This window comes from Spinacia oleracea, chromosome 3, assembly GCF_020520425.1.
Source record: "Spinacia oleracea cultivar Varoflay chromosome 3, BTI_SOV_V1, whole genome shotgun sequence".
NCBI lineage: Eukaryota > Viridiplantae > Streptophyta > Magnoliopsida > Caryophyllales > Amaranthaceae > Spinacia > Spinacia oleracea.
Window position 1 is genome coordinate 64,291,928 of NC_079489.1, and position 13,614 is coordinate 64,305,541.

General features: G+C 31.9%; 1 protein-coding gene across 1 annotated transcript; it reads right to left on the reverse strand.

Moving 5' to 3' along the window:
- Positions 1 to 8,714: 8,714 nt before the first annotated feature.
- On the reverse strand, positions 8,715 to 13,325 carry LOC130469733 (uncharacterized). The gene is made up of 2 exons (XM_056839185.1): positions 12,954 to 13,325; positions 8,715 to 12,794 (listed from the first exon to the last, which is right to left on the reverse strand). Exons 1-2 carry the CDS (start codon positions 13,323 to 13,325, stop codon positions 8,715 to 8,717), a joined length of 4,452 nt encoding a protein of 1,483 aa, XP_056695163.1.
- Between the last annotated feature and the right edge of the window lie 289 nt (positions 13,326 to 13,614).

Genomic DNA, 13,614 nt, shown 5'->3' on the forward strand with positions numbered 1-13,614 from the left:
TCATCAGCTACAAGGGGCAGGATGCGTTCTGTTCGACTTTTGGGTCGATTGCGACAGAACGCCGGATCAATTTCGCAGCGTGAGGCTAGGCTTAAGGCTAGAGTCAATACTCAGGTTATGGAATTGTGTGTCTTTCACGTCGGTTTTGAGGCTGTATTTATAGGGAAAGAGTTTGTGGAAAGATAGATTTTTAGAATACGAATCCAAAAAGAATTCGGAGACTACACGGCCCCAGGCATTTTCAGCGCCCAGGGCTGGGCGCCGAAGATTTCGGCGCCCAGATCCAGGCGTTGAAAATGGGATCTGGGCCGAGTTCTTTGTCAGATTTGGACTCTTAGAACGCAGAGCTTTTGAGACTTATCCGAGTCTTTTAGTGCGTATTAACTTTATGAAGGAATGCGTCTGGGCCCGTTACGAACTCTAGGTTCGTTAGGATTTTAATTAATACGTAACTCTTACTTTCGAATTATACCAGGAATAGAATTCCTTTTGCAAATTCTATCTCTTTTAGGATTTATGTTGGAGTGCAACACCTAATTCTGACAGGTTTCTATCTTTTATGACTTTGCCACTTTTAACAACTATCTTTTACGGCAGTTACCATTTTTAGCAGGTTTCCATAAATAGCAGTTTTGGCTGAAATGAAAAGGTGATTGAGATTCGTTATTTTATAGGAGATGCGTTGCCAAGTGGAGATTTATGTTCTCATCATCGAACCTTCCCTTTCGGGAATGGGGACAAAAGTAGGTGTCTACACCTGTGTCCTGGATGACTAAGAAACAACATACAGTTTCATGCTCGTTATAAGAAGCAGAGTATCGTTCTATGGCAGCGTTAACATGTGAGTTAAAGTGGTTGAAGCAACTACTTCGATATGTGGGAGTCGAACACAAACAAGGTATGAGTATGTTGTGTGATAGTCAATCAACACTTCACATTGCCTAGGGGTGCTTATGAGCTCCCCGAACTCGCGAGCTACTCGAACCCGACTCGGTCAAAGCTCGGTCAAAACTCGACTCGAATCAGCTCGACTCGAGCTCGAGATCGACTCGAAAATTTAACGAGTCGAGTCGAGCAACTTGATACTCGACTCGAAAAGCTCGAAAAGCTCGAATTATATATACATAATAAAAACTGTTATAAAAATATAAATGTTTTATTTTATCATTTTTATTCATCATTTTATGTTTTTTAATTCTTTAATAAAAATATTATTTTTCTTCCTAAAATGGATGAATAAGTTATTAAGGAAAAAAAAAATTCTAATTCGTCCATATGGATTACACTATTTGGCAGTCAAAATGTCTTCTACCGTTACTCCAACGTTGGTACATAAATAAGGGAGGAAAGAAGGAAATAAGTATATTCATTTTGTCCCACATGGGTATATAAGTGAGGGAGGAAAGAAGAAAATGTTATATTAACTTTGTCCCACATTGGTAAATAAGTGAGGGAGGAAAGGGAAAAAGGGTTATAAGTATTACTCTTTGAGTATAAAAGTGTACAAATCACTTCCATTGGGCTTTCATTTGGGCTAATGGATATATTGATTTGGGGTATAAACTTACTTTTTATAAGATTTAAATTTGATTTAAGTTGAATTTAAGCTCAATTTTGGGTTTTCAAGTCGATTACGAGTCGAGTTTTAGCTCGAGTGCTTGTGTTTTCGAGCCGACTTCGAGTCGAGTTCGAGCCGACTTCGAGTCGAGTTCAAGCCGAGTTCGAGTTTGAGTTTAGTTTTTGAGCTCGGCTTTGAGTTTTCGAGCTGATTTCGAGCCGATTTCGAGTCGAGTTCGAGCTCGGGTTTAGTTTTCGAGTTCGAGTCGAGTTTGAAAATTTTAAGCTCGCGAGTTTTCGAGTCGAGTCGAGTTTGACGTACTATGAGTTTTCGAGTTCGAGTCGAGCTTAGCCAAACTCGAGCTCGACTCGGCTCATTAGCATCCCTAACATTGCCCATAATCCGGTATTTCATGAGAGAACGTAGCACATTGAGTCTGATTGTCACTTTATTCGAGATGCGATCAAAGAGGGAATCATTTCACCTTTGTATGTATCGACAAAGGTGCAATTAACATATATTTTTAAAAAGACGTTGGGTAAGGCGCAATTTGAGTTTTTTCTAGGAAAGATGGGCATTCGATATCTTCATGCTCCACCTTGAGGGGGATGTTGCGATAGTATACGAAGTTTATTATGTTAATAATGTAATATCCTAAATATAAGTAATTACCTAGAATATCCTTCCCATGTAATACGGAGTTCATTAATGAGAATATCAGAGTTTAAGCCACATTTAACAGTTATGTAGCCTTAGAGCTTAAGAGTTGCTTTAGGCAGTATGTTGCATATTGGTGTTGATCTTGCTTGTTGCAAGGTCTGTACTCTGTAGGTTGTTTTTTGTTTCTTGTTTTGCAATATTTTCCCAATTGCTTATAAAAAAAAATAAAAAAAAATCAATGGTTGACTAAGTTGACAAGACATCAACTTTTGTACATGTTATAGGTCCCATATTTGAATTCTGCTATTACGTATAACAATTTGTTTATATACATCTATACTATATATTAAAATGTGTTTCTAATCAAGTTTATGGGCCACGTGGCGCTATGTTTATGAGTATTTCATTTCTGGTAAACTTCATGTATTTAAAAATTTAGAAATGAAGCATGTATAAGGCCCTGTTCTTCTGAACTTTATTTGGCTGAACTGAACTGAACTGAATTGAACTGAATGGAACTGAATGAATAGTAAATAATAAATAATAAATGATAAACGATAAATGATAAATAATAAATGATAAATAATAAATAATAAATAATAAATAATAAATAATAAATAATAAATAATAAATAATAAATAATAAATAATAAATAATAAATAATAAATAATAAATAATAAATAATAAATAATAAATAATAAATAATAAATAATAAATAATAAATAATAAATAATAAATAATAAATAATAAATAATAAATAATAAATAATAAATAATAAATAATAAATAATAAATAATAAATAATAAATAATAAATAATAAATAATAAATAATAAATAATAAATAATAAATAATAAATAATAAATAATAAATAATAAATAATAAATAATAAATAATAAATAATAAATAATAAATAATAAATAATAAATAATAAATAATAAATAATAAATAATAAATAATAAATAATAAATAATAAATAATAAATAATAAATAATAAATAATAAATAATAAATAATAAATAATAAATAATAAATAATAAATAATAAATAATAAATATTAATTATTAATTATTAATTATATACTTATTTATTACTTATTATTTATTATTTATTACTACCTCCGTTCCTTAATGTTCTTTACGGTTACTATTTGCAGGGACTCCAATCCAATATTTAACGACTTATATATCCATTTCCGTATGTGAAAAAAATATAAAAATTTGATATTGTAAAAATACACAACGAGACCAAACTAACAAGATCTTACATGATAACATTTTTATGTATATAACAGTGAGAATCCACGGTCAAAGTTTTCATACTTTTGACACATATTCCAAAGCGTAAAGAACATTAAGGAACGGAGGTAGTATTTATTATTTATTATTTATTATTTATTATTTATTATTTATTATTTATTATTTATTATTTATTATTATTATTTATTATTTATTATTTATTATTTATTATTTATTATTTATTATTTATTATTTATTATTTATTATTATTATTATTATTTATTATTTATTATTTATTATTTATTATTTATTATTTATTATTTATTATTTATTATTTATTATTTATTATTTATTATTTATTATTTATTATTTATTATTTATTATTTATTATTTATTATTTATTATTTATTATTTATTATTTATTATTATTATTTATTATTTATTATTTATTATTTATTATTTATTATTTATTATTTATTATTTATTATTTATTATTTATTATTTATTATTTATTATTTATTATTTATTATTTATTATTTATTATTATTATTTATTATTTATTATTTATTATTATTATTTATTATTTATTATTTATTATTTATTATTTATTACTTATTACTTATTATTATTATTTATTATTTATTATTTATTATTTATTATTTATTATTTATTATTTATTATTTATTATTTATTATTTATTAATTATTATTTATTATTTATTACTTATTATTTATTATTTATATTAATTATTAATTATGTTATTATTTATTATTTATTATTTATATTATTTATATTAATTATTAATTATTAATTATTTTATTATTTATTATTTATTATCTATTATCTATTATCTATTATCTACTCCCTCCATTCCTTTTTTATCTTCCTGTTTCTATAAATGTCGTTCCTAAATGATCTTACTGTTTCTATTTTTGGACATGACTTTTTACCATAAATTTCCCCATCATTCCTTATTTAATTCATTCACTTTTCCCCATTCACCCACCCAACCCCACTTTTATGATTTTTTATTACTTTAAACAAAATATCTTCTCTCTCCTTCCTTTCTTTATTACTTTCCTTCATTTATTTATTACTTTCTCTTACACCCAATCATTACAAGATTCCAATTTCTTATTTTCCACCCCAAACTCCAAATAGGAAGATCATTTAGGAATGGAGGGAGTATTATTTATCATTTATTATTTACTACCTCCGTTCCTTAATGTTCTTTACGCTTTGGAATATGTGTCCAAAGTAAGAAAACTTTGACCGTGGATTCTCAATGTTATATACATTAAAATGTTATCATGTAAGATCTTGTTAGATTGGTCTCGTTATGTTTTTTCAAAATATCAAATTTTTATAATTTTTTCACAAACGGAAATGAATATATAAGTCGTTAAATATTGCATTGGAGTCCGTGCAAATAGTAACCGTAAAGAACATTAAGGAACGGAGGTAGTATTATTTTTTGTTTTTTATTTATTATTTTTTATTTTTTATTTTTTATTTCTATTTCTTATTTCTTATTTATTATTTATTATTTATTATTTATTATTTATTATTTACTATTTACTATTCATTAAGTTCCATTCAGCTCCATTCAGTTCAGCTCCATTAAGTTCAGTTCAGTCCAGTTCAGCTCAGCTCCATTAAGTTCAGTTCAGTTCTATTCAGCTCCATTAAGTTCGGTTCAGTTTAGTTCAGCTCCATTAAGTTTAGTTCAGCCAAATAAAGTTCAGAAGAACAGGGCCTAAGACTTGAACTCGCGACCTCATGATTAAACAAGCAAATGTTTACCATTGAGCTATAACACATGACATGACATGCTATAGTTGTAAAAAAATACTAAATAAATATAATAAAAAAGGGAATTGACTAATAACATTTTCAAATAAGAATAATATAAATGTTACTAATGCTGTAATCCGGGGCATCGCCCGCGCCTAAAACCTAGTTATTATATATAATCCGTTGTACATATTTCTTTCTAAGGAGATCGCATGACATATTCCGGTGAATTAAATAGTCATAAAGGAATTACAACTTCCATAACACCCATATACGAAATACATACATTATTATAAACGTTTTTTAATATATTTGTATAAAATTTATGTGATCCATGAAAACAACTTGACGTGAATTATTTTTGCGTGGACTTGGTCTACAATAATATTAGTGTGGACCTAAAATTAATAATTTTCTCTAATCCTTTTTACATACATATGAACCTTTATTGTTCATATAGTGACTATAATAAATTAAACACTAGATTTTTAGATATAGTAACCATCTTTGAACCATAGTAACTCATGTTTTTAAAAGTAAATTGTGACTTAAAGTTACATTATCCAAGCCCGACATGTATCAACAACACAAATTTGATTTTTTTTTTTTCATAATAATCTTAAAAATTTGCCAAAATAAATTAGGAATAAGTAGTTGACCTTCTTTTAGAAATGATCTATAATAAATTTGGTGTGGACCAATTCCATTTAAGAATTGGCGACTTGTCGTTTATTATTGATTGTTTTTATAATCATTTACGTACGGAATATTGATTTTTTATTAAATAATTTGGAGCAGCAATTTCTTAAAATATTATACAAAGTAAGAAGTGTATATAGCTAGCTTATTGGGTTATAGTTGCATCTGGTGCTAGTTAGGCCACCAAACTTCTAAAGTAAACAAACCACCCTTCATTCCACAACTTGTTGAATATTGAATTTTCCGATCTATCATTTTTTTTACTCCATTAAATTAACCCATAAAAAGTATATCTCAAATTAGTCAGCCCAACTACGTACGTATGTCAATGCTTAAATCACTGAATCTCAAACATAACACAATAAATGAGACTTGACCTTATAACCTTTAAAATATAAGATACGAGGTGAGTTCTCCACTTCTCCCACCAACTACACCAATATATAACTGATTCTTAAACTTGACCCGGCTTTCTTCTTGGTTGCGATTTGCCCTACAAAAGTCTTCTATTGGAAACGGCTAAGTACTACCGTACTAATGAAACCATATCATACCGGCCATATAAGAATGACATCAATTGTCATACATCCCGTTTTGATCTTATTAACAAAATTTCTATAATACTCTCTTCGTCCAGATTAGTTGAAAATAGTTGAGTTTTTTTTCAACCGAATGTGAGAGAATGTCACGAGACTAACTTTTTGGTAGTGCTAAGAGAGAGATATTAAAATAATTATGGAGTCTTTTTCAAAATAAAAGTGTAAAAACTATTTTGGGACAAACGAAAATAGAAAGTTTAAAAATCAATCTGCGACAGAGAAAGTAATATGCAAGTTGATCAACCAATTGCTTGTTGGTTCAGTGATGATTGAAGCAGAACTTGGTAGTGAGGACCCTGTGTTCGATCTCCCGCAACAATAATTGGGAGGAGACTGAAACCTATCCACCCACAACTCGCCCCAAATCCGGATTAATCCTAAGGGTGTACCGGGTTGTAACACAAAAAAAACAAAATGCAAGTTGATCATAAGGAACAGTGATGACATCCTAGCTTACAAACACTACAAGAAATTGTACTTTTAACGACGGGAAATCCCGTCGCGAAAGGCCAATAATCGTTGATTAACGACGGGATTTCTTGTCGCGAACCCGTCATAAAAGGGGGCCGTCATTAATAGAAAATCCCGTCGTAAATCCGTCGTAAACCCGTCCTAAAAGACATTTTGCGACGGTTTTTCCCGTCATTGTTTGGTTGTCAGCCCCGTCGCAAAAGGCTTTTGCGACGGGATTTTTGACCCGTCGTAATTAGATTGTCGTTAAAGATACAAATTCTTGTAGTGAAAACGACACCTTTTATTGTCTTACAGTAGGTTCGAATTTCCCTACCTTAATTGTAATTTGTATTGCTCTATAGCTCATTGCGAGAGAAAAAAAAGAAACAAACAATAGTTTGGTTGTATACTCACATTAGAAGGGAGAATTAAACAACAAAAGTATATTGAAAAAGGTTAGTTATAGAGTATGATATTAATATATTACCTGATCCAAAAATAATATGGTGATCGATAAGCTGAATTTATATACTCTTCCTGTTTCACAATAGATGCATACTCCGTACTCCTATATCATATTAACTTTATACATTATTTATATACTAACTTTGATCATTAATCTCTTTAATTAGATATTAATAAAAATTATAAAGTTAGATGTTTTATATGCATGTACATATTAACTGAGAGTAATCACTACAAGAAATTGTACTATTAACGACGGGAAATCCCGTCGCGAAAGGTCAATAATCGTTGACTAACGACGGGAAATCCCGTCGCGAAAGGTCAATAATCGTTGATTAATCCAATCACAAATAAAAATACAAAATTTGTCTTTATATACTAGTAATGGTGTCAAAATTACTAAATAAACTAGTTTAGCGCCCGTGCACGCACGACTACTACTAAAATAATTTATTATTTTAATAGTAACTAAAAGACTTGTGATATTAGGAAAACATGAAAGTAAAAAGGATATATGAAAAAGTATAAATTCAAAGTTGTGTAAAAAAAATATTAAAATGAACTAAATTTGCATATTACTATACAAACTTAAAAATTATAGTCGTTTACTTGTATGTAGAACGATCTAATTAACAACGTTAACTAAACCCGAATGACTCAAGACTAATTTTCGAAAAGACCCGAGCATAGCCGAGTTAGTCAAATACAACATATTTTGAATTGAGTAAAATCTTGATAAATAAACTTATATGTTAGTCTACTTACCATGTATTATATTATTAATAGTAGACTAACATTAGAAATTCATTTATTAATATTTTTTATATTTCTTATCAGATTATTTTTTTAACGCAACAAGACGATTATATTAATTAGAAATTAAGGGTTTGTTACAAAAGCCACCTCTCGCAGAGGTAAAACATACGTTAACCAACTTAACAAACCCCCCAAATATACTACCAAAATATTACATAATCCCCGAATGATTAAGACAGAAAACCATAACCATCTGTATGAGCTAGCCCCATTACAACAGTCTACTAATTTATACAACTGAGAAGATAGTGTTCTGATAATTTCCCTTTAGCTCGCAAAAACTTGTTCAAAAGGGACTTGTTTCCAGCAGATCGTTGAACCATCCTCCATGTCCTATTGTATCCATACTTATAGACAAAACCAACAAAATATTCTGACGCCATATTCCAATACAACCACATCTGCGTCTTCACAAAAACTACTCCTCACTTGTTCTTAATTGTTGGCTACCTCACCATCTTCTAGCTCAACAATTTCTATGGGATTAGAAACTGTTGAGCCACCAACAACAAAAGGTTCGAACATTTTACCCTTTCCTTTATCCTGTGCGAACTGTTGTTTCCCACGTGCAATATCTGCTGCTTGCTTGATATCTGTAACAATTGAACCAAACACAATTTGTGCTGCTGAAGAAGTTGTTGGAACTGCAGGGGTTACTTGGGTTGCACCAGTGGTTCCTATCCCAGCTTCTCCTCTTACAAACTCTGCGTAATCCAGATTAGTCAATTCAAATTCTTTAAAATAGTGCTCCTTTGCACAAGCTGGTATAATGTAGTGTAGTTTGTGACCAACAGCCATCACCAAAGAATGTGCTGCAAGATCATGAGCTACTTTGTTGCAGAAACGAGGAATGTGATTGAAAGTAATGATCCAGTTCTGACTTAACATATTAGCCACTTCCTTCAGGACAGGGCTGAGCTCATGATAACTATTCTCATCCATTTTCTCCAACATTAACTTGAGTTGGACAGCATCTGTTTCCACCTCCAATTTGTCCATGCTAAGATCCTTTGCAATGATTAAACCTTCTCTGAGCGCATACAGTTCTGCAGCTAGAGGAGAGCTCACGTTGAATTTACATGAGAAGCCTACGAACCATGAGCCATTAGGCCTTCTGAAAACTCCCCCTCCTCCTGCTTCAGTCATGGATTTCCATGCTCCGTCCACGTTGAGCTTCAAGAAATCTGGTTTTGGTGGGAGCCATTTGAAAGCAAAATTTCCAGCTACCTGATTCTGTTTCACATCCTTACCCTGCAAAATGAAATTAGTACTTTTCCAGTCCACAAAAAAGGAATTATACAATGAAAAGCAATGCTTCATTTGGAGATTGAAAATAGCGTTATTTCTAGAAATCCAAATATGCCAAATGGCAACAGAAAAAAGGACTTTCCATCTCATAGAACATAAAAGATTAAACGTGATCCATTGTTTCCATTGAAGATTGTAAAAAGAACTGAGATTAAAATTTTCAGTATTCCAAATCCTCTGAAAAATGAAAGACCATAGAATGCTTGATTGAGCACAGTCTCTGAATAAATGGATATGAGATTCTTGATCTGAGAGACATCTTGAACAAATAGAGCTAATCTGATGAATAACTCGATTTAAACCTTGGGCTACAGGAAGAATCTCATGAGCACAATTCCAAATCAACATTCTGTATTTGTAGGGAACTTTTATCTTCCAAATAGACCTCCAGAAAGATTGACCATTATCTACTGAGCGTAAAGAGCCATTAAGTTGAATATAGTACGCAGATTTAATGGTGAAAGCTCCATTTTTAGAATATTGCCATCTAATAAAGTCCTCCTCTTTATCATTTGTACTTAAAGGATAAGCTAGAATAAGATTTTTGATTTGATTAGGGATTAAATGAATAATATCCTCCAAATACCATTTTCCTCCTCTAATAATTCTATTAACGTACCAATGGGCTTTAGAATCTGGAATTTTAACGTCTTTAAGAGTATACAAAGGACCGTCCCCAATCCAGTGATGAAACCATAAGGAGGTTGACTTCCCATTTCCTATATTAATAATTAAACCTTTTTTCAGAATCGGTCGGCCTTTAAGAATGTCTCTCCATAATGGTGATTGATTACTATTTGGGATACAATCCAAAAAATTGGATTTTTTAATATATTTTTCTTTAAAAACTTGAACCCAAAGTTTGTCTGGACGAGTCAAGATAGACCAACCTAATTTTGCCATAAAAGAAAGGTTCCATTCCTTTAACCTACGTATTCCCAATCCTCCATTATCAATGGAATTAGTAACCTTTTCCCAAGAGATCCTAGTCATGTACCTATTTCTTTCAGTTTTATTCCAAAGAAATTTGCGACTACATTTTTCTATTTTGTTTACTATAGAAATAGGCAAAATATTAGTCTGCATAACATAAACCGGAAAGGAATTTAACACAGATTTAACCAAGGTACATCTACCTGCCATATTTAAAAGCTTAGCCTGCCAACCTTTAACCTTGTTAGTAGATTTATCAAGAAGCTGAAGGTAATTACTAATCTTTAGTTTATTTGGTCTAATGTCAATACCTAAGTATTTCCCAAAACAAGTTGAAATTCTGAGGCCATAGGGATCAGCTATCTCTTGTCTAATTGAATGATGCATCGTATTAGGGAAGATGATGGTAGATTTTTGCATACTAATCCTTAGACCTGACCTGTGTCCAAAGTCCTCTAGAGTTTCCATAATATTACACAAGTTCCGAGCAGAGGCTGTGCTAAATAAAAAAACATCATCCGCATAAAAAACATGCGAAAGTTTAATATTTTTTGAAATAGGAATCGGGTTCCACAAACCTAAATGAACTTGCTCTTCTATCATAGTAGAAAGCCTATCTAAACATAACACAAAGATGTAAGAGGATAAAGGATCCCCTTGTCTAATCCCCCTAGTTGGATAGAATTTGTCACAAATTTCTCCGTTCCAGAGAATAGAAATAGACGAAGACGTAATACAAGACATAATAAGAGATATAGTTTTGTGAGGGAAGTTGAAATGTAATAATGTGTCTCTTATAAAATCCCATTCTAGACTATCATATGCCTTAGAGATATCCAATTTCAACGCCATTATTTTATTTCTCTTTTTTGCTTTATGAAAAACATGTGCCATTTCTTTAACAAGGATAACGTTGTCCTCTATTCCCCTACCTTGAATGAAGCTAGATTGTAACGGACTAACAATCCGATGAAGCACTTGTTTTAATCTTGAGGAGATAATTTTAGTTATTAGCTTGTAAATAGTGTTGCATAACCCAATGGGTCTAAATTCTGTGATGCTTGAAGGCCCTTGAATTTTAGGAATTAAGGCAATGTAAGAATAATTAATTTCAGCCGGGATTTTCCCACTTTCAAAGCAGGAAGCACAAAAAGTGGACAGTGAAATGTTCATATCACTCCAAAATCTTTGAAAGAAAATCGGTTGAATTCCATCTGGACCCGGGGATTTAGTAGGGTCCATATTAAAAAGATTTAAACGGACCTCATCCAATGTAACCCTAGCCAAAAACATAGATTTTTCAGAGTCATCTAATCCTATATTACCAATAGTACTACTGTTTAACAGACTCGAAAAGTGAGTAGTGGTAAATAAATTGACGAAGTAAGTTGTTGCTAAATTCCTTAGAGATTGTTGATCTGTAATCCAATCCCCTAAATTATTTTGTAAGGTGAGAATCTTACCTTGCGCTTTCTTAATTTTTGCTAATGTATGGAAGTATTTAGTGTTATAATCACCAAACTTTCTCCAATTAATTCCAGCTTTTTGAGCCCAAATAATTCTTTCTTTTTTATAAATATCATTAAGATCTTCAAGAAGTCTAGCCTCCAGATTTACCAAAAATTGAGAGTAATGTTTACTTAGCGAAATTTGAATTCCATTTATTCTAGCTAAAATGTTTCTCTTTTGATTTCTTAAATTACCAAAAATATTATAGCTCCAGGAATGCACAGTACGAAGAAATTTATCCCTTCCTTGGAGAAAATCCTCTGTAGGAGGTTTCCAATTATTAACAAAATAAGAATGAAAATTGGGATGATTTAACCAAACTTCTTTACATCTAAAAGGATAATTTCCAGAATGATTAGGGTTTGTTAAACTTATTAAAATAGGGGCATGATCAGAATAAGTACGAGGTAAATGGTGAACTTTAGTAAAAGGAAAGGAGTTTAGCCATACCGAATTCACCAAGGCACGATCGAGTCTTTCCTGAATTAGAGCAGCTCCTTGACGTGCGTTTGTCCAAGTGTAAGGGCATCCATTGTACCCAATATCCACTAGTCCTGCGTCATCCATGAAGTTTACTAGATCGGTGCATTGAGCTGGTTTAAAGGCTCTCCCTCCCTTCTTTTCGGATTGAGCAGTGATTTCATTTAAATCGCCAAGAACCAACCACGGAGTGGTAGGTGGTGGGAGATCACCTTGCATGCCTCGCCAATATTTATGCCTTGCCCCTGAAGAACTAGGAGCATGCAAACCAGAGACCAACGCCTCCTTACCCAGATTTTTGAAATGGAAAAGCGAGTGAAAATGATTATTTTCAGAATCAAAATCAATCAAGTCCACTGTTTTTTTCCAAAAAAGCCAAATACCACCTCGCTTCTCTACTGGTCTTACTATTCTACAATCATCATAATTGAGCAACCTCATTACCTCCCTACCTCTTGATCCATCCGATTTTGTTTCCAGGAAAATGAAAATATCAGGATGATGAGAGCCAATGATCTCCTTTGCATGAGATAAGAACAAATCTCTGCATGCTCCTCGAACGTTCCACATGCAAACCTTCATATTTAAATCTGGACGTTGAAGAGAAAAGTTCTTACGAAACGGGTTAATCGGGTCCAATGGATGGTGAACCCAATGACCCTCCCAATCCTTCCAAAATTGGGGTTTCCCTGTTAGAGGAATGTCCTCCACCTGAATTGGAGTGAGATAGGTGAAGATCTGTCTCTGACCCAAATTTGGATTCCAATATTTCGCTTGAATTTGAACACCCACCACTTCCTCCTTGGTGAGATACATTTCTGTAAGGCGATCGGGGTGGCCCATGTCTTGACCTTGAGTTTTGAACCGCAAGGGAACTATGGGAACTCCTCTTGGCAATGGAGGTAGAGGTTGACGATTCAAAACTGGCGCTCGGGTCGGAGCCCCGAATACCCAGTTGCGCTTGCCTGCACTCAGCCTCGGGCCCACTGCTATGGGTGAAGGAAATAATGCCCTTGGTCCAAGTATGCATTCTATGTTAAGTCTAATAAATGCGGTTCAGTATTAATTAACAAGTTAATAATTCAGTGAGATCAAGTGAGCTGAA